We start from the raw sequence: 22,399 nt of genomic DNA, 5'->3' as shown, positions 1-22,399 counted from the left end.
TACCTACCCTTTATTTCATGAGTGAGGAGGAAGACGAGAAGGTGAGAGTTTACTATTTGCTCGTGTCCGAGGTCATTAACTTCGTTTGGAAAATAATTGAACAAGGTATTTTTCTGCTATTATCAAAGCAGCCATCCCTGAATTTCAGTGAAATGTTTTTCGCGAGACCACGGGATAACTGGAGGGCGTCTTAACTGAGACTGTTATAATTTTTAAAAATATCAGTAATCCGATACATCGATATTGGAAAAAGTGTCACTATCGGCGCTCGACACGTCGAATGGAAGTATCGTTGTATCGATTGAAGAAATATCGACACATTGGCGAAAAAGAAAATATTGGTTGCACATGGTAAATATACTGCTGTTTTAGAGCTGTATATTTAAGTATTGATTTATTACTAGGTATTCTGTACATCAGTAAGATAGCACCCTGCTTATCCCCCTTAGAGCAAAAACTGAAAGGAAAACAATGCACTTCTTGCTTGGCGATAACCACTTTGCATACGATGGTAACTGCAGATAAGTGGCACAATAAAACGTGTCCGATGGGTCCGTCGTTCGGATTCCTCACATATCTGATTGATCAGGATCACTACCCTGTTTTTTCATTTTTTCAAACGTCAGCAACCTAACAGGTGTAGTGTCGAAATTGCGAGGTGAAGCTAAACGTTGCAGTTTGTGTTGGTAGCGCCGAGAGCCGATTACGTCAGCATTTTCCGTCAGAAATCTCAGCCCACCGTAAAGACCAATCTTGTGATTTAGATTTCTGTTAATCAGTTTCAGCTACTGTTTTTGAAGATCGCCGGTGTGAAGAAACAGCACTCTAGTTACGTTAAAAATTGTTTTTTAATTTAATTATGTTCTACTACAGTTTCAAAAGCACAACATCAAATGATTTGAGAATTGCGAAAAAAATATAAATAAAAATAAAAATATCGGCACTTGCCATTTTGGTATCGATGTATCAGTGAAAAATATGTTGCACATAAATATCGATATTTATTGGAAAGAATATCGATATTTCGACATTTCATCAGCCGCCCTAGTCTGGACCCCACTCCTTCCAACTTCAAATCCTGTGTGAGCAAACAGCAATAGTCACCAGTCCAAACGATAGTTTTTTAACCATTAGCCATTGTCCTACTGGAGGAAGAAGAGGAGGAGTTCAGTTCAATATCTGGTCGTCCCCGATGTCATGAAGTTCGTTTGGAAAATAACTGAGGAAGGTATCGTTCTGCCATTATCAAAGCAACCAACCCAGAATTTCTCTGAAATGGTTTTCAGAAGACCATGAAATCCTTAAACTTGTGGACATATGAACCCCCACTCCTTTGAACTTCAAATCCTGTGTGAGTAAACCACAGCATTCACCAAACCAAACGATGCCTTAATCAGCACGGCGTTTCTTTAAACTTTATCCATTGTTCTATTGGAGATGACATTGTTTTGATCTGGGTATGGGCTTAGAGGCCAGTTAGAAGTGTACCTCTAGTTTAACGTGTGATCCAAACCACGGTGTAACAAGTTGTTTGGCACTGGAAGAAATGAACTCGGACGTGGAGTTTCAAACGAACCATCGCAGCAATCAAGGAAAATGAAAATCTGAATGGCGAGACAGAGATTGAAACCACCTTCCTCCAGAGCGCAAGTCCAAAGCTTTACTATTGCCCTACCTCTCTCGGTGAAAGACAAACTAACAAGTACACGTCCGGATGGGCGTACGAGTTGAAGTGCCCGCTGCCTGGACACAGAAAGGCGTCGGCTCCGGTTCAAGACCACCAGTGGATCAGTTATGCTGAGCAGCGTGCCGACGAGTCTGGATGTGGTTTTTAGGCGGTTTTCCACATACCACTATTTGATTACTGGGATGGTACCCATGCTACACAAACATTTAGGAAATCTTCTCACACTTGGAGATCCAATTTACTCTAGACACAGACAGATGGGGTACACTGATTATATGCACATGTGAAGAACTAATTTCAGGCATAACAAACGTGTGACAACAGTGCTTATCATTACAGACTATCAGTATATTTAATTTTTGTTTTCCTCATGTAACTTTATATTTAAACAGTGTTTCTACGTATTAATGTACTATATGATTACTCGTTTATCTAAGTGAAAACCATCATTCTTCACCTATTCTGTCAAAATGTAATGTGCCAATAGGTATAACACCATTGTCAGCAGCGTGCACTAGAATTATGACATGCTTTCCAACTAAGGATATTTTACCTACGCCTTATCTTAATCATATACAAAGTCGGATTTCGCACCTCCGAAATATAACTCAATACGCGTATTGCTTTGCCGTTCATGGGCGACGAACATGCGGTCTTTTCAAATCAACTAAAACCGTATACCATGCCTCAAATAAACAGTGCTGAAAGCAACAGAAGAAAGAATGTTTAAGCAATCAGTTTTCATCTGAACAAATATTTCATGTCTGATTCACAATACATGCCACAATAATTGTCGCTCTGCCCATAACACTCATACATGACTAGAATTCAGTATCTTTAAGACTTTTGTTTGCTAATAGTATGTTTTCAGCAAGATATTTCGTTCAATGCAATAAACATTATATGCACATGTGAAGAACTAATTTCAGGCCTAACAAACAAAGAGCTGCCATAAAAGAACTGTAAAGCGAAACGAAAAATAAAAACTGTCTCAAACGAGCATAAAAAGGTAAAAAAGAATTTGTCTTTTAAAATATCAGTAATTCCTTTGCACTACAACAATGTGATTGTAAAATTTGTATATAAAAGTTTACGTATTTTTAAAAAAATTCCAATCTGGGGGATGAACGAGGCTGTAACCTTAGGTATTTAGTCTCCTTAAACCCATAATGAGCAGCAGCAGTGACATAGGAGTAGCCACTGAGCGAATCAGGAACCTTGAGATTTGCAATCTGGTATTTACCTGTTGTCTCACAAAAAAATAACAGAAAAGGGTGAAAATATCCTGCAAGCCTAGAAGAAACGTCCTCTATTTTACGATTTGTAGTTAATCACAAATACGAAAATGTCATGAGTATGTTCTGATATCGAAAATGCGTAGCGGATCCGGACTTTGACACGTTTTTCCTACTTAGCACAAGCAGTCGTATGAACACAATTAGGCTATTTTGGCGCGCCCCCAGGCTTGTCTCAATCCTTCACTGATACCTCGTTCCCCCAGCGGTACTATTCCCACATACCCTAAGCAGGAAATATGGGTTCGAATCCCTATCTGTTACAGATTTTCAGCTGTCAACAAATTCATTAAACTGCAGATTCAGTATTTGTGAACGGTTTGTGCTGATGCAATTTCACGTTACTGCATCTGCATTGATTTTATCCCTATCGACCCATTAAGCCATTTCAGTGCAGTTAATTTCATTCATAATGTTGTTGTTGTTTTTGTTGTTGTCTTCAGTCTGACATGTTTGACGTAGCTCTCCATGCTTGTCTATTCCGTACAAGCCTCTTTATCTCTGAAAAACGACTACAACCTACAACCATTCGAACCACCTCACTGCATTCAAGTCTTAGTTCCCATCCATTCACATCAATCACAAATAATCGAAAACTTAGGAAGTAAGTCTGAAAGATGGCCGAATACAGAAAAAGTGTGAAGCATCAAACCAGCAGACGTGCATATGTAACTGATATATTTGTCACTTCCCCACCAGCGTGTGAAATGAGTACTGACACGCCGATGAACATGAAGACCTTCATCCTTGTTGCGATTAACAAGTTGGCTTGTTGACTGATTACCGTAAATTTCGACGGATAAGATGACCTTCAGATAAGGCGTGGACAAATTTTCGTCAAAGATATATAGTTTTCTGTGTGCTCTGAGAGGTGGACATATATGGTAGGAATGGACATTTATTTGCGGATAGGTTCAGAATGAGTGGAAACTTCATATTACAAGAGCGAAGCAGTTGCGTGTGACATCTGTGGAATAGTCGACTTACTACTGCAGTGACAGTATTATCTCTGAACTTTTGTATCTTTGGTGGCTCAGTTCTAGAGCGGAGAACAGTTGATTATTGGACACGGATTAAGTAAGCTAGCGGAACTTTTTAGCGTAGTGCATATTGGAGGAGAATTCTGTTGAAGAAAATTGTAAGGGATTACTAATCTGATGAAAGGACTTACAGTCGCAGCATTTATGGAACAGAGAGAACGAGTTTGCATTATGGATATGTTTTAAGGTAATAATTTTTGCTGGCGTGTACTGATAATGTTAGCCATTTTTGCAACAGAACAGTCCACTTCAGTGTAGGTCATTTGAGTTTGATTCATTTCAATCAGCATAAGCGTAAAAGATTTCTGTAAAGAACGTAAAGTTTTTGATTTTATGTGAGTTTTAGGATTTTGTGAAGTAACATTTTAAAATACAGCATTGCCATTATACTAAACGGCGTAGTATTTTCATTTCAGATAAGGAGTTTTTTGTATGAGAAAATAGTTCCAATCTTTCTCCCAGTAGTTTAGTTTTACTTTAGAATATTTTAGCTGGCGCGATTTCGTCATGCTGTGCTATTTCTGCTGATTATGCTGTAATTTTTCAGGCGAAATTCTTTTCATCATTTGTTGGTTTTTTCGTTTCTAATCTCACGTTCCACGTGCGCAAATTCTAAGCATTTTCTTTGCAATTCTGATTTTTAATGGGCCATCGAACAGTGTGTGTTTTATAGTGTTGCTACGTAATTTCGATGTTTCAATTTTTTGAGTACCACACAGTTTGATTTTGGTAGTGGTTTTTGAGCAACAGTTTTGATTTAACACCAGTTATTTTTCTCTTTACCTAAATGTGTGCACTGAGTCACGCTTTTCGCAATAGAAATTTCAGTTCAGAGGACAGTTTTGAGCAATAAAAAAAACACAGGTAAACATTTTAGTGCATATAAATTTACGAACGATCGAGTCAAAGGAAATAACTTTCAGCACGTCCTAAAAACGATCCCCAGCTACCAACAACCTGTAAGTTTTTTATTTAGGACAGTAGCCATCTGTATAATAATAAACGCACTGATTCGAATAATGATATTGAACATTTATATAAGCGTCGTATTGGCTATTCAGTTTTGCGGACAAACCCGCTCTGTACTATTAGACAACTGGATTGGTTGCACACGACATAAGGCAAAAGTCTCCTTCAGCAGTGCTACGGTTTTGTCCGTAGAAGGACGTGTGCCGAGTAACGAACTTTTATGTACAGCTAATAAGTATTTTTGTAGTAGATTGTGTTGTGTGTTCAGATAGTTTGTATTGTAAGTGTAATGGGCGTAAAATTCGTAAAGAGTGTGCCTAATAATGCAGCCAGCAAAAAGGAAATACGAAGCAAGATTCAAGTTATACGTCATACAGTTGGCTAAAGTATATAACAACTGTGCTGCATCAAGGGCTTTCGACAAACAGAGAAGATGGTAAGAGACAAGTGAAAGAATGAAGATGCTATTTAAAAAAAATCCAATGAAAAAGTGTTCTATGAGGAGAGGACTAGCTTTTCTGGCCAGATTTAGAAAGTGGCGTTGCAGAATGGCAGAATTGCTATTTTGTTAGAAGAAATATGATTAGGGGCTCACGCACTGAAGTCGGCACGAGCCAATTCAGAATACGGCAAAGAATTTAAAGCAACAGTAGGTTGATACATTCGCTCTGTGACAGAAAAAAAAAACTGGTAATACGGCAGAAGATAAAAATTGCGGTGAAATTGCCGAAGATTCTTGATCACAAAATTACGAATTTTCATAAACGTGTTATTCATATGATGCTAAAATACAACTTTCCACTATCTGATACTGGAAATATAGATGAAACAAAGAAGAATTACGAAATGATAAATAATAGAACTGTGGAAACAAAAGGCGTAAAAGCTGTTCAGAATTGCAGGCCATAAAAAGACAAGGTATTAAGGCACGGTAGATAGAACAAAGTTAAAACCCATGGTTATTTTCAAGCGGAAAACTATTCCTAAAATCAAATTACCACTAGGCATTTTTGTACATTTTCACGAAAAGGGATGAATGGAGGAGAATGGTGCAAACCTGTGGATGGAAAATGTGTGGCAGACCAGGTGCTCTACGAAATCAGCTAACTTAGTTGGTATTGGATATGTTTCTCAGTCACGTAACTGAGAGTTCCAAAAATCACATAGCACGAAGCGATATTACGATTGCTGTCATACGGCTGGTTTGATTTCAGTGCTACAATATTTAGACGTTCCTCGGAGTACACCATTCAAAGACCTCATGCGTGAACAATGGAACAATTTGGATGATGAGTGGCGAAAAGTCGTATATGAAGAGTGGAGCTATACGGGTTGCATCGCTTGATGTTTTGTGTGATTTCGTGATCAAATCTTAGGAAAAAGTGCAAATAGTGATCTAATCGTCCAAGAATTTTGGGGTATCAGTTGCAATGGCCGGCACTGAGAACGATTTATTAAGCGACCCACATGACGAACATCTCAACAACGAAAGTGAGAATGTACGTGAGGAGCTGCTTTCCTTATAAGATGAGTGTGTGGATTTGCAGCGATTTAAATGCGTTGGTGAGTGATTTATTTTATTTCACAATGATTTTAATTTATATCAGTTTCAATCTATGTTTTATATCTGTCGTTTAAGACGATCCCGATTTTGAGCGCCTTTTTTTATGCTTCAACTATCGTCTTATCTGCCGAAATACACGGTAGATACTTAGTTTAGAGCGTACAACAGCGTGATTATTACTATCCTGACAAATACTTTGAGAAAAAAATCGTCGAAATATTTTAAATCGATGCATTAACTGTCTAAAAATGTCAGTAAAATCTCACTTCCTCTCTCCTAGCCTCATTCAAATCCATGCATGAAATTGTCCGCAAGCGTGCAAAACATACAGGTGCTCGTGTATGCATTACCTTAAACTATACATCTAAAACACAAATACACAAATGGAACAAAGAGTTGAAACAGTAAGTAGTCAATTATAGCACTTATGGAAGAGGCAATCACAAAGATAAAATGCTGAAATTTTCTGCCAGACAGTTTGGTTAGACAACTATACTCTACACAGAATATTAAACCACAGGCCACATTCGTCTCATCGTCACATACATTAAGAGGGCCTACCAGCTGACAAACTGATTGCTATCCTCTAGTCAACATGCAAGATATTTCGTTATTATGTGCTAACTCACCATGAGCAGATTCCTTGTGACACATACATAGGAAAACATGTGCAGAACATAAGAGTCTTAAGTGATTTTTAAGAGCGCTAGATGGCCCTAAAGGTGATGATTCTAACAGTGTTACTCGACGATTACTTGGAAACCGCCCGCGACGGAATAACGATATTGACATACAAGCAAACGTTCACAGCGACATTACAACGCAACACAGTGTTACTGAGTTTACTATCCTAAATGCATTACTTTCATAACCTGAAACTGTTCGGAAATTTGTAAACCTGGACTCAAAGCAAGCTTACAAAGCAGCAAGCAAAGAGCAATAAAATGCTGTCGCTTTCGTAGTGAGCGCTGCTCCTCGCCTTTGAAGCAAATGCCATGTTTTTACAGGGCTGACAAATAGATGGTTTCCTGGGAGCTAGGCAGCACGCACTATTGTAATGCATGTCATCAGAACTGATATCCTGGCGACAGATGCTTAACATGAAGGCAAAAAAATTTTATTGCTTTTTCATGTTTCTTCCTAAGATATGTACATTTGCTTCAAGCCCAGGATTACAAAGTTCTAAGCAAATTCAGGATGCGGATCATGATTCGTCGCTATCTCTTTATAGTTTATCGTTGAGTAACACGTTTCCAAACAGCACCTTTCGGGGCAATTAGCTCCATTACAAATCACTTTAGATCCAATGATGTGCAGATTTCTTCCAACTTATTTGTCACAAGACATTTACTAATAGCGAGTTAGCATACGAGGGTTGCCCATCGCATTTTTTTTTCTCAGCCGAAAACAATGCTACGAATGCAAAACGTACATATGTATTATTTGAAGCCTAGTGACTGAGCGCGCCAAGTTTCCATCACTTCCGACAGATAGAGTAGCTGCAGTACAGTTTCAAAATGGCGCCTGTAAGTGATGTACGTTACAAGCAACGTGCTGTCATTAAATTTCTCACTGAAGAGAAAGAAATTGTGTGAAATATACACAGACGCTTGTGCAAAGTCTATGGAGCATCTGCTGTCGACAGAAGTGCAGTTAGTCGCTGGGCACGGTGGGTGAGGTCACCAGAAGGCGGTTCGGCGGAGCTCCACGATTTGCAGCGGTTGGGGAGACCACCCACGGCTGTCACACCTGAAATGTTGCAGCGAGCTAATGTTGTCATTCACCAGGACAGACGCAGACAGGATGCCATTCGTGGAAGACATTTTGAGGACGATGAGGAGGTGATTCACACAGTGAAACACTGGCTCCACCACCACGACAAGGACTGGTACCGACAGGGCATACAAGCCCTTGTTTCGGCTGGATGAAGGCCATAGAACGGGATGGAGATTACGTGGAAATATAGGGTGTGTAGATAAAACTGTTGTGTCTAGACAAGACAGGCTAGACACAATGAGAGGAAGCCGAAAGGCACGCGCTTAAACTCACGCAGGCTGGCGTGAGGTCTGAAACAGGATACGTAGTGAATGCTATAAAGAAAAGTACGTAGCTTCTGGAATACTTAACTTTAATCCACATTTGTAGAACATCGCTCTTGATGATACATTAATAGAATCTCAATATCAATTGAATTCGGCGCCTTGCTAGGTCGTAGCAAATGTAGCTGAAGGCTATGCTAACTATCGTCTCGGCAAATGAGAGCGTATTTGACAGTGAACCGTTCCTTGCAAAGTCGGCTGTACAACTGGGGCGAGTGCTAATACGTCTCTCTACGCCTGCCGTGTGGTGGCGCTCGGTCTGCGATCACTGACAGTGGCGACACGCGGGTCCGACGTATATTAATGGACCGCGGCCGATTTAAAGGCTACCACCTAGCAAGTGTGGTGTCTGGCGGTGACACCACAAAAACACCATTCTTTCGTGTGTGTAATTCTCACTATTTTCAGTAAAGAATTGTTGAAGAAAAAATGCGGTGAATTACTTACCGGGCAACCCTCGTACACAAGGGGCGATCAAAAAGTTTCCGTTAGAGGGTGTTGCTACAGAGGATATGCAACCAGAGCGAAACCGATCAGGTATATAAGCACAGGAAACTTCTTGATCATCCCTCATAACAATGAAACGTCCTATATGATGACATAGAGGACAGCAATCAGTATATCGATTGTTCGGCTCTCTACTGTACCTGTTGATGAGACGAATGTGAGGTGTGTTTTAATATTCTGTATAGAACAAATGTTCTTGTTAAATTGCTAGACAGAAAATTTCAACGTGTTGTCAGAGTGGATGGCTCATACGCCTGTTTTGTAAACTGGTGTTCGTATTTTTCCTGAGTTGTTGTTTCAGTTTCTTGTTACGTTTGTGTATTCTCATTTGAATCGCACATTTAAGATATTGTCTATATGAAAACTTACACACTATCCGATCAAAAGTATCTGGAAAAATATTTGTGGACATTAATACGGGGTGTGTCCACCCTTAGCTTTACTACATTCTGACTTCTGTTGCTACCAATGTCAGAGAGGTGTCTCAATGTCTGTGGGAGAACGGCAACCCATTTCTCCCTAAAAGCCGAAACCAGAGAATGTACTGATGATGTACACTTGGCTTTGGAGCGAAGTCAACTTCTAACTCATCCCAAAGGTATTCCATTACGTTCAGGTCGGAACTCTTGACAGGCCAGTCCATTTCAGGAATGTTATAGTGTACAAACCATAGTCTCACAGTGGTGCGTTAGGCTAGGGCGCATTATGATGATACAATTAATCACCGTCTTCACACTGTTCCTCTACTGTAGGCAGCACACAGTACTGTAAAATGTCTTCATATCCTTCCGCATTCAGCATTTTCTTATGCGCAATAAGGAGACCATACTCCAAGCGCGAGAAAATTTCCCATACCGTGACGTCACCTCGTCTGTACTTCACTGTTGGCATTATACGGGGTGGTCCATTGATCGTGACCGGGCCAAATATCTCACGAAATAAGAGTCAAACGAAAAAAGTACAAAGAACGAAACTCGTCCAGCTTGAAGGGTGAAACCAAATGGCGCTATTGGTTGGCCCGCTAGATGGCGCTGCCATAGGTCAAACTGATATCAACTGCGTTTTTTTAATATAGGAATCCCCATTTTTATTACATATTCGTGTAGTACGTAAAGATATATGAATGTTTTAGTTGGATCACTTTTCTCGCTTTGTGACAGATGGCGCTGTAATAGTCACAAACGTATAAGAACGTGGTATCACGCAACATTCCGCCAGTGCGGACGGTATTTGCTACGTGATACATTACCCGTGTTAAAATGGACCGTTTACCAATTGCGGAAAAAGTCGATATCGTGTTGATGTATGGCTATTGTGATCAAAATGCCCAACGAGCGTGTGCTATGTTTGCTGCTCCGTATCCTGGACGACATCATCCAAGTGTCCGGACCGTTCGCCGGATAGTTACGTTATTTAAGGAAACAGGAAGTGTCCAGCCACATGTGAAACGTCAACAACGATCTGCAACAAATGATGATGCACAAGTAGGTGTTTTAGCTGCTGTCGCGGCTAATCCGCACATCAGCAGCAGACAAACTGCGCGAGAATCGGGAATCACAAAAACGTCGGTGTTGAGAATACTACATCACCGATTGCACCTGTACCATATTTCTATGCACCAGGAATTGCATGGCAACGACCTTGAACGTCGTGTACAGTTTTGCCACTGGACACAAGAGAAATTACGGGACGATGACAGATTTTTGCACGCGTTCTATTTAGCGACGAAGCGTCATTCACCAACAGAGGTAACGTGAACCGGCATAATATGCACTATTGGGCAACGGAAAATCCACGATGGCTGCGACAAGTGGAACATCAGCGACCTTGGCGGGTTAATGTATGGTGCGGCATTATGGGAGGAAGGATAATTGGCCCCCATTTTATTGATGCCATTCTAAATGGTGCAATGTATGCTGATTTCCTACGTAACGTTCTACCGATGTTACTACAAGATGTTTCGCTGCATGACAGATTGGCGGTGTACTTCCAACATGATGGATGTCCGGCACATAGCTCGCATGCGGTTGAAGCTGTATTGAATAGCATATTTTATGACAGGTTGATTGATCGTCGAAGCAACATTCCATGGCCCGCACGTTCACCGAATCTGACGTACTCGTATTTCTTTCTGAGGGGAAAGTTGAAGGATATTTGCCATCGTGATCCACCGACAACGCCTGACAACATGCGTCAGCGCATTGTCAATGCATGTGAGAACATTACGGAAGGCGAACTACTCGCTGTTGAGAGGAATGTCGTTACATGTATTGCCAAATGCACTGAGGTTGACGGACATCATTTTGAGCATTTATTGCATTAATGTGGTATTTACAGGTAATCACGCTGTAACAGCATGCGTTCTCAGAAATGATAAGTTCACAAAGATACATGTATCACATTGGAACAACCGAAATAAAATGTTCAAACGTACCTACGTTCTGTATTTTAATTTAAAAACTTACCTTTTACCAACTGTTCGTCTAAAATTGTGAGCCATATGTTTGTGACTATTACAGCGCCATCTATCACGAAGTGAAAAAATTGGTTCAACTAAAACATTCATATTTCTTTACGTTGTTGTTGTCTTCAGTCCTGAGACTGGTTTGATGCAGCTCTCCATGCTACTCTATCCTGTGCAAGCTTCTTCATCTCCCAGTACTTACTGCAACCTACTTCCTTCTGAATCTGCTTAGTGTATTCATCTCTTGGTCTCCCTCTACGATTTTTACCCTCCACGCTGCCCTCCAATGCTAAATTTGTGATCCCCTCATGCCTCAGAACATGTCCTACCAACAGGTCCCTTCTTCTTGTCAAGATGTGCCACAAACTCCTCTTCTCCCCAATTCTATTCAATACCTCCTCACTAGTTATGTGATCTACCTATCTAATCTTCAGCATTCTTCTGTAGCACCTCATTTCGAATGCTTCTATTCTCTTCTTGTCCAAACTATTTATCGTCCATGTTTCACTTCCATACATTGCTACACTCCATACAAATATTTTCAGAAACGACTTCCTGTCACTTAAATCTATACTCGATGTTAACAAATTTCTCTTCTTCAGGAACGCTTTCCTTGCCATTGCCAGTCTACATTTTATATCCTCTCTACTTCGACCGTCATCAGTTATTTTGGTCTCCAAATACCAAAACTCATCTACTGCTTTAAGTGTCTCATTTCCTAATCTAATTCCCTCAGCATCACCCGACTTAATTCGACTACATTTCATTATCCTCGTTTTGCTTTTGTTGATGTTTATCTTATAGCCTCCGTTCAAGACACTGTCCATTCTGTTCAACTGCTCTTCCAAGTCCTTTGCTGTCCCTGACAGAATTATAATGTCATCGGCGAACCTCAACATTTTTATTTCTTCTCTATGGATTTGAATACCTACTCCAATTGTTTCTTTTGTTTCCTCAATATACAGATTGAATAACATCGGGGACAGGCTACAACCCTGTCTTACTCCCTTCCCAACCGCTGCCTCCCTTTGATGCCCCTCGACTCTTACAACTGCCATCTGGTTTCTGTACAAATTGTAAATAGCCTTTCGCTCTCTGTATTTTACAACTGCCATCTTTAGAATTTGAAAGAGAGTATTCCAGTCAACATTGTCGAAAGCTTTCTCGAAGTCTACAAATGCTAGAAACGTAGGTTTGCCTTTCCTTAATCTATTTTCTAAGGTAAGTCGTAGGGTCAGTATTGCCTCACGTGTTCCAACATTTCTGCGGAACCCAAGCTGATCTTCCCCGAGGTCGGCTTCTACCAGTTTTTCCATTCGTCTGTAAAGAATTCGCATTAGTATTTTGCAGCAATGACTTATTAAACTGATAGTTCGGTAATTTTCACATCTGTCAACACCTGCTTTCTTTGGGATTGGAATTATTATATTCTTCTTGAAGTCTGAGGGTATTTCGCCTGTCTCATACATCTTGCTCACCAGATGGTAGAGTTTTGTCAGGACTGGCTCTCCCAAGGCCGTTCCTATTTTTAAAAAAACGCAGTTGATATCCGTTTGACCTATGGCAGCGCCATCTAGCGGGCCAACCATAGCGCCATCTGGTTTCCCCCTTCAAGCTAGACAAGTTTCGTCCTTTGTAGTTTTTTCGTTTGACGCTTATTTCGTGAGATATTTGGCACGGTCACGATCAATGGACCACTCTGTATATATGATGGCAGGTAAAGTCCTCTAGGCATTCACCAAAGCCATTCACAGGGTATTGTGTGATTCATCACTCCAAAACATTCGTTTCCAGTCATCCATTTTTCAGTGGCATCACTCTTTACATAACCTCAAGTGTTGCGTAGCATCGACTAGAAAAATGTGTGCTAGTTAGACTGCTGGTAACACTTCGGAACTCACGAGTGGTGATTTCATGCGATTTTTTGCAACCATCCTCTCCAATGGTGCACGGTGCCAGTCCACCAACACATGAGGTGAGCCTGGTCTTGGTTTAGCTGTGGTTATTCCTTCGCATTTCCAATTCACAGTCGCCTGACCAAGAGTCGGCTCGGACAACAGCTTTAGAGGGATTGAAATGTCCGTGATGATTTCTTACTCAGGTGACATCCAGCGACTAGTCTGCACACAAACTCACCAGTTTCTCCTTACCACACCATTGTGTTGTTACTGCTTCTCTACTGACAATACAGCGTTCACCGCCTCTCGTGACATCTAGCGGCGAATTCCACAATCCATAGGCGTATCTGGATATTTCTGATCAGTAGTGTAGCTACAGAGACGCAAGGAGAGTGGTGTTTATGTCGGAATCTCAAGTCTCGCTGTGTTAGTGGACTCGATAGTGATCACAGCTGCGAGCTCGATTTCTCTGACTCGGAGAGAGAAAAATGGTTCAAATGGCTCTGAGGACTATGGGACTTAACATCTGAGGTCATCAGTTCCCTAGACTTAGAACTACTTAAACCTAACTAACCTAAGGACATCACACACATCGATGACCGAAGCAGGATTCGAACCTGCGACCGTAGTTGCAGCGCGGTTCCGGACTGAAGCGCCTAAAAACAGCAATATCCGACACAAAACATTACACTATTCGCGTGTGTATTTTCTGCATTGTCGGCACAATCTGAGTTATCACTCAATAGGCGTCAGAGATGCTAATCTGCAGATGTACTTAGATGTGTGTATACAATAAATTACAGACTAATGGTATAGTTTGTGATCTGTCAAAGGCATTTTACTGTGTAAATCACAATATCCTTTGAAATAAATTAGAATATTATGGTGTGACAGAAAATTCTGCAAAACTGTTCAAGTCTTCTTTCTCTGGCAGAAAACAGAGTCCCAGTAGGAAGGAGACGTGTATTAACCTATCATCCAACTGGGAGCCAATAACATCTGGTGTCCCCCAAGGTTCTATTTTAGGGATCTTAGTTTTTCTTGTGTATATCAATGTCAGTTCAACAGTAACATTATCAGATGCCAAGCTTGTTTTGTTTGCACATGATACAACAATGTAATAAATAGTAAACTAAGTATAGCCTTAAAAAGATAGGCTAATAAAATTTTCATGGACATTAATAAATGGTTCCTAAACAATTCCCTGACTCTAAATCTCGAAAAAATATATTATATACAGTTCATAGCTTGTAAAAGTCTTCATGCCAATATATGCCTGAAATATGACGACCAGCAGATATAAGAAGTTGTCAGTTTTAATGGGATTATAGCTTTATAACAAATTTAACAGGGAGGAGCATACTACAGAACTGCTGAAGCGCCTAAACAAATCTCTATTTGCTATGCCAGTGTTGTTGGACATTGGTGGTTTGAAAATAAAAATGCTAGCGTACTATGCTTACTTTCATTCCACACTGTCATACGGGATTATTTCCTGCGGCAGTTTATCGAGCAAGCCAAAGTTTCCAGATTCCGATTATTTGTGGTGTTAACTTAGGAGCGTCCTGCAGAGGGCTTTTTAATGAATGAAAAGACACTACTACTTCCCAGTATATTTATTGCTTAATGAAGGCCTCGAGATGACTGGGTGTTTGTGCTGTCCTCATTTCATCATCATTCATGAAGGTGGCGGAATTGGACTGAGCAAAGATTGGGAATTTGTACGGGCGCTGATACCTGCGCCCTACAAACCAAACATCATCATCTTAATGAAATTTGCCATTAAAATATATCTTTTTTTTTTTTTCAACGGGCAGCTCAGTTCATCGAATCAATACCAGAAATAAGAATAACTTTCACCAAGTCACTTACTCTGGTTCAGAAATTTGTCCACTATTCGGCAACAGACATTTTCAGTAACATGCCAGCAACCATAATAGTTTAACTAATAATAAATCTCAGTTTGAGAGTTGTCTAAAGGATTTATTGATGGCCAGTTACTTCAACTCCATTGATTAATTTCTTAGCAGAACCGATTAATGCTACGTATGTTGTTAATAATATCACATAATGCGAATGACTTCTGCGCAAACTTTGTGCAGTAATGCGTTTATCATAAATAAGTGCTGTAAAATGTTTTGTATTTTTTTTTCATTTGATGATGCGTGGTTACAGCACCTTAAGAATTAGCATATACACGTAAGAGTTTTGAACATTTAATATTTGATGACAAGTTTTATATCCTTTTAAATGTAAATATGCTTGAGGGTTTTTTTTTACCGATTCCACATCCACAACAGCAGTTTTATTTGCTATCTGTGAAAGATATATTAGCATATCTGTTCTTACAGTGTGGCGCACGAAATGTGTTACCAATTGATTCTTTCACAATTTACGACGCACATTAGATATCCCGCTGGGATCTCTACAGCAGTACCAGCACAGCTTGGATAAACAAATGAGTTACGAAATGACGTGTAATTCACAATACTGCCGCTAGGAGACTAGTAAGCAGCAATGGCTGACAATGGAAGACTGACGACGCAGCAACGATCGGCAATTGTGTTACTTTTTTCATGAAACGAAAAGCCTTGTTGTGACTCAAAGGCGTTTTCAACAGCAGTTTAACACACGATTGGTCCCTTGCAAGAAGACCATCCACAGGTTGTACAATAAATTTCTACAGGAAGGAACAATATTGGAAGCGAAGCGACCTCGGCCTAAGCCTGTTTGTTCGCCGGAGAATATTGAAGAGGTGCGAGTTGCTGTACAGAGAAGTCCTGGGAAATCGTGTAGAAAGGCAGCAGTGCAACTGGGAATATCTAGACGCTCCGTTTAACGCATTCTTAAAAGTGACCTCCATATGTACCCATACAAGATGACCTGTGCACAGAAGCTCACTGAAGAACACAAGCAGCAGAGACTACTGTTTGCCCAGTAGGCGGAGGATAGGGAAGAAACTCTCAACATTTGGTTTTCAGACGAGGCGCATTTTCATTTAGACGGTGTGGTTAAAAAACAAAATGTACGCTTTTGGGCCACTGAAAACCCACAAGTGCTTCATGAACGACAACATTATGATCCGAGGATTACAGCGTGGGCAGCAATTTCCAGTCACGAACTTATTGGACCCTTTTTCTTTGAAGAAACTGTGAACAGCGAGCGTTATTTGAGCATGCTACGCAATAGCTTCATTCCAGAGCTTCTTGCTACTTCCTTGCCCTTCAACACGCAGTGGTTCATGCAAGATGGAGCAAGGCCACATACTGCAAACACTGTGTTGGAGTTTTTACACGAGCATTTCGACATGCGGATCATTTCACTCAGGTTTCCAAGTCGCTTCAATGACGCACAAAGTTGGCCCCGCAGTAGTCCAGACCTCAATCAAAAATGGTTCAAATGGCTCTGAGCACTATGGGACTCAACTGCTGTGGTCATAAGTCCCCTAGAACTTAGAACTACTTAAACCTAACTAACCTAAGGACAGCACACAACACCCAGCCATCACGAGGCAGAGAAAATCCCTGACCCCGCCGGGAATCGAACCCGGGAACCCGGGCGTGGGAAGCGAGAACGCTACCGCACGACCACGAGATGCGGGCAGACCTCAATCCATGTGACTTTTTTCCTTGGGGGTACCTAAAGGAAAAAATTTTCCCGAAACGTCCACGTGATTTAATGGAGCTCAGAAGACTTGTTCTTCAAGCTTGCAGTGAAATTACGGAAGACATGTGCCGTAGGATAATCACTAACTTCAGTGTTCGTTTGAAGGAAATTACGAAACGAAATGGTGGACATATTGAGCATGTGCTGAGTTAGAACAAATCTCCATGGACGGCTCTTCATTGTAGTATATGTTCCTTTCAGATTGTATTGACAATAAAGTTTATATTCAAAAACAAAATGGTAACACATTTCGTGTGCCACCCTGTATTTTGTTTATATTTATTTCGGATTCTTGCTTTCTAACATGTCCCACGTTCCAGAGGATCCCCTCACTATGGATCAATTGGACCCAAGAGTACATCTAATCTAACAGAATCTGCGGTGGGCCTTGTTGCAGCGGAGCAGCTGGTGGTGGGCAAGCAGCCTTCGGACGGTGCCTTCTGCCAGACCGACTGGCTGGCCATGGAGTCCTGCGTGCCCGAGGGCGGCTCGCGCTACTGCGGGAACCTCACCGGCTCCACCTGTAAGTAGACCGCTTCACCTCTCCAACACACTCACCACAATGGCACCTCTTCCCCATCAAGAGGTCAAAATCAGTTTACGATTTTACGTATAATTTGCAAACTCTTCTAGCAGCTGCATGATGGCGCACTGTCGCCTGTATCAATATTGTCAGTCACCAGACAGTGAACCAAAGGGACTTAGTATTGGATCTTTTCTCATGGACACCCGAGTGCAAGTTTTAATTACAAGCAAACCAATAGTCCTAATGCAAAATGAGTTATACCCTTATGGACGTGTATGAATGTTATTGTGTAGATCATGGCGTTAGAACAGTGACAGGAGTTAAACACAAGGAAGGCGGAACCCAAGTGTTGGATCCGAAAATACATTTCGCACATGGACAAGTCAGGGGGCAGAAACACATTTATACCGTGTGATCAAAAAGTCTGTATAAATTGGAAAACGGAATAAACCACGGAGTAATGTAGATAGAGAGGTAAAAATTGACACACATGCTTGGAATGACATGGGTTTTTATTAGAACCACCCCACATTGCTAGACACGTGAAAGATCTCCTGCGCGCGTCGTTTGGTGATGGTCGTGTGCTCAGCCGCCGCTTTCGTCATGCTGGTCCTCCCAGGTCCCCCAGACCTCAGTCCGTGCGATTATTGGCTTTACAGTGCTGTTCACAACATTATTCATCGACTACAGCTATTGTTGAGGAATGATTGTGGACATATTGAGTATTTCCTGTAGAGAACATCATCTTTGCTTTGTCTTGCTTTGTTATGCTAATTATTGCTATTCTGATCAGATAAAGTGCCATCTGTCGGACATTTATTGAACTTTTGTATTTTTTTTGTTCTAATTAAACCCCATGTCATTCCAAGCATGTGCGTCAATTTGTACCTCTCTATCTACATTATTCCGTGATTTATTCAGTCTTCAAATTTATACTGACTTTTTGATCACCTGGTACATTATTTAGTGTAGATTGTAATTAGGGTTGTCCAGTTTTCGGCGTGTTAGCTATGAACTGCTCACTATATAGCTTGAAATGTATTCGTCCTATATTAACGGAATTTTAATGGTTTATAGGTAACTAAACGTTAATAAAACCAACAAACTGCAGGGACGGATTCCTGGTAGGAAATGGAGGAAAAAAGATGCTATGAACACGTGCATCGTTGCCGCGGTAGATGACGCTAACGAATGAAGTTCCTCTGACCACATAGCGTGTCTATAGCCCACAGTTGACGATTATGCACACTGATGATTCCAGTTAAGGTAAAGTTTGCTTCGTCGGTAAAGAGGACTGATGACAGATATCCCACAACTGTGATGGCTTGGTGCAAAAACCATCGACAAAATCCTTCTTGTAGAGGTAAATCCGCCGCTGATAATCGTTGCACTCGTTGCAGGTGACACAGATAGTAGAAGCTGTCTTGCTGGATTCACATTATCGTACGTTGGCTTACACCATGTTGGCGGGCCACTTGCCTAGTGCTTGTATTAGGGTTTCTCTCAATATGCTGTAGAATCCGGTCCTCCAAACCCAGTATACACACAGTCCGCCGCCTCCCTGTACGTTCGTCTGTCTCAAAGGACCTATTATCACATAAAGTCCAAAGATGGCTTTAAATGCTGTGTGATGTGGTTGGTGTCTGTGAGGATACTTGTTTTGGTGTAACCATGCTGCCTCTCGACCGCTGTACACGAGCACCATCTCGGCATGTTCCCGGCATAAATATCGGACCATTCTGCTGCTTACAGTACGCTGCGTCAATCGCACAACCTCCAGCACTCAAGGAACACACGGCACTTGGTCAAAGGAACTTTCATTCGTCAGCTCCATCTACAGTGGCAAGTATACATTTTCGGACACATGTTCATAGAACCTTCCTTCCTCCGTTTCCAGTCAGGAATTCGTCCCTGCAGGTTGTCGGTATTATTAATGTTCACCCTGTGTATTAGTAGTGAAAATCTAAAGTTACAGAATTTTCCAGTCGCCCACAAAAAAGTTCTTATGAGTCTCCTAAAGCAAATTTTTCTCAGTCCAGTATAAACACGTAACAGAAAGAGTTGGTTTGTTCTTTCCTCATTGTAAAACGCTACAACGACGGTGACGGTACAGTGTGGTTCGGATTTTAAAAAGAGTTATATTTACAGACACAACTGACCATTAAAATTGCTACACCACGAAGATGACGTGCTACAGATGCGAAATTTAACCGACAGGAAGAACATGCAGTGATATGCAAATGATTAGCTTTTCAGAGCATTCACATAAGGTTGGCGCGGGTGGCGACACCTACAACGTGCTGACATGAGGAAAGTTTACAACCGATTTCTCATACACAAACAGCAGTTGACCTGCGTTGCCTGGTGAAACGTTGTTGTGATGCCTCCTGTAAAGAGGAGAAACGCGTACCATCACGTTTCCGGCTTTGATAAAGGTCGGATTGTAGCCTATCGCGATTGCGGTTTATCGTATCGCGACAGTGCTGCTCGCGTTGGTCGAGATCCAATGACTGTTAGCAGAATATGGAATCGGTGGGTTCAGGAGGGTAATACGGAACGCCGTGCTCCATCCCAACGGCCTAGTATCACTAGCAGTCGAGATGACAGGCATTTTATCCGCATGGCTGTAACGGATCGTGCAGCCACGTCTCGATCCCTGATTCATCAGATGGGGACGTTTGCAAGACAACAACCATCTGCACGAACAGTTAGACGACGTTTGCAGCAGCATGGACTATCAACTTGGAGACCATGGCTGCGGTTACCCTTGACGCTGCATCACAGACAGGAGCGCCTGCGATGGTGAACTCAACGACGAACCTGGGTGCACGAATGGCAAAACGTCATTTTTTCGGATGAATCCAGGTTCTGTTTACTGCATCATGATGGTCGCATCCGTGTTTGGCGACATAGCGGTGAACGCTCATTGGAAGCGTGTATTCGTCATCGCCATACTGGCGTATCACCCGGAGTGATGGTATGGGGTGCCGTTGGTTACACGTCTCGGTCACCTCTTGTTCGCATTGACGGCACTTTGAACAGTGGACGTTACGTTTCAGATGTGTTGTGACCCGTGGGTCTATCCTTCATTCGATCTCTGCAGAATCATACATTTCTGCAGGATAATGGACGACCGCATGTTGCAGGTCCTGTACGGGCCTTTCTGGATACAGAAAATGTTCGACAGCCGCCCTGGCCAGCACATTCTCCACATCTCTCACGAATTGAAAACGCCTGGTCAATGGTGGCCGAGCAACTGGCTCGTCACAATACGCCAGTCACTGCTCTTGATGAACTGCGGTATCGTGTTGAAGCTGCATGGGCAGCTGTACCTGTACACGCCATCCAAGCTCTGTTTGACTCAGTGCCCAGGTGTATCAAGGCCCTTATTACGGCCAGAGCTGGTTGTTCTGGGTACTGATTTCTCAGGATCTATGCACCCAAATTGCGTGAAAATGTAATCACATGCCAGTTCTAGTATAATATACAGGGTGTTACAAAAAGGTACGGCCAAACTTTCAGGAAACATTCCTTACACACAAAGAAAGAAAATATGTTATTATTATGTGGAGTCCGCAGCTCGTGGTCGTGCGGTGGCGTTCTCGCTTCCCGCGTCCGGGTTCTCGGGTTCGATTCCCGGCGGGGTCAGGGATTTTCTGTGCCTCGTTATGACTGGGTGTTGTGTGATGTCCTTAGGTTCGTTAGGTTTAAGTAGTTCTAAGTTCTAGGGGACTGATGACCGTAGATGTTAAGTCCCATAGTGCTCAGAGCCATTTGAACCATTTTTTTGTTATGTGGACATGTCTCCGGAAACGCTTACTTTCCATGTTAGAGCTCATTTTATTACTTCTCTTCAAATCACATTAATCATGGAATGGAAACACATAGCAACAGAACGTACCAGCGTGACTTCAAACACTTTGTTACAGGAAATGTTCAAAATGTCCTCCGTTAGCGAGGATACATGCATACGCCCTCCGTCGCATGGAATCCCTGATGCGCTGATGTAGCCCTGGAGAATGGCGTATTGTATCACAGCCGTCCGCAATACGAGCACGAAAAGTCTCTACATTTGGTACCGGGGTTGCGTAGACAAGAGCTTTCAAATGCCCCCATAAATGAAAGTCAAGAGGGTTGAGGTCAGGAGAGCGTGGAGGCCATGGGATTGGTCCGCCTCTACCAATCCATCGGTCACCGAATCTGTTGTTGAGAAGCGTACGAACACTTCGACTGAAATGTGCAGGAGCTCCATCGTGCATGAACCACATATTGTGTCGTACTTGTAGAGGCACATGTTCTAGCAGCACAGGTAGAGTGTCCCGTATGAAATCTTGATAACTTGCTCCATTGAGGGTAGGTGGAACAACATGGGGCCCAATCAAGACATCACCAACAATGCCTGCCCAAACGTTCACAGAAAATCTGTGTTGATGACGTGATTGCACAATTGCATGCGGATTCTCGTCAGCCCACACATGTTGATTGTGAAAATTTACAATTTGATCACGTTGGAATGAAGCCTCATCCGTAAAGAGAACAGTAGCACTGAAATGAGGATTGACACATTGTTGGATGAACCATTCGCAGAAGTGTACCCGTAGAGGCCAATCAGCTGCTGATAGTGCCTGCACACGCTGTACATGGTACGGAAACAACTGGTTCTCCCGTAGCACTCTCCATACAA

The 22,399-nt window shown here is 41.9% G+C and overlaps 1 protein-coding gene across 1 annotated transcript in view; it reads left to right on the top strand.

The window, feature by feature from the left end:
- LOC126481969 (tolloid-like protein 1) overlaps positions 1–22,399 on the top strand; it is a 268,074-nt gene that overhangs the window by 145,883 nt on the left and 99,792 nt on the right. Inside the window, exon 3 of the mRNA XM_050105934.1 lies at positions 17,587–17,712. Coding sequence (XP_049961891.1) covers positions 17,587–17,712 — 126 coding nt within the window. The remainder of the gene's footprint in view (positions 1–17,586; positions 17,713–22,399) is intronic.

This window comes from Schistocerca serialis, chromosome 5 (genome assembly GCF_023864345.2).
Source record: "Schistocerca serialis cubense isolate TAMUIC-IGC-003099 chromosome 5, iqSchSeri2.2, whole genome shotgun sequence".
Taxonomy (NCBI): Eukaryota; Metazoa; Arthropoda; class Insecta; order Orthoptera; family Acrididae; genus Schistocerca; species Schistocerca serialis.
Note: the sequence above shows the minus strand (reverse complement) of the source record. Positions and strands in the feature narration are given on the sequence as shown.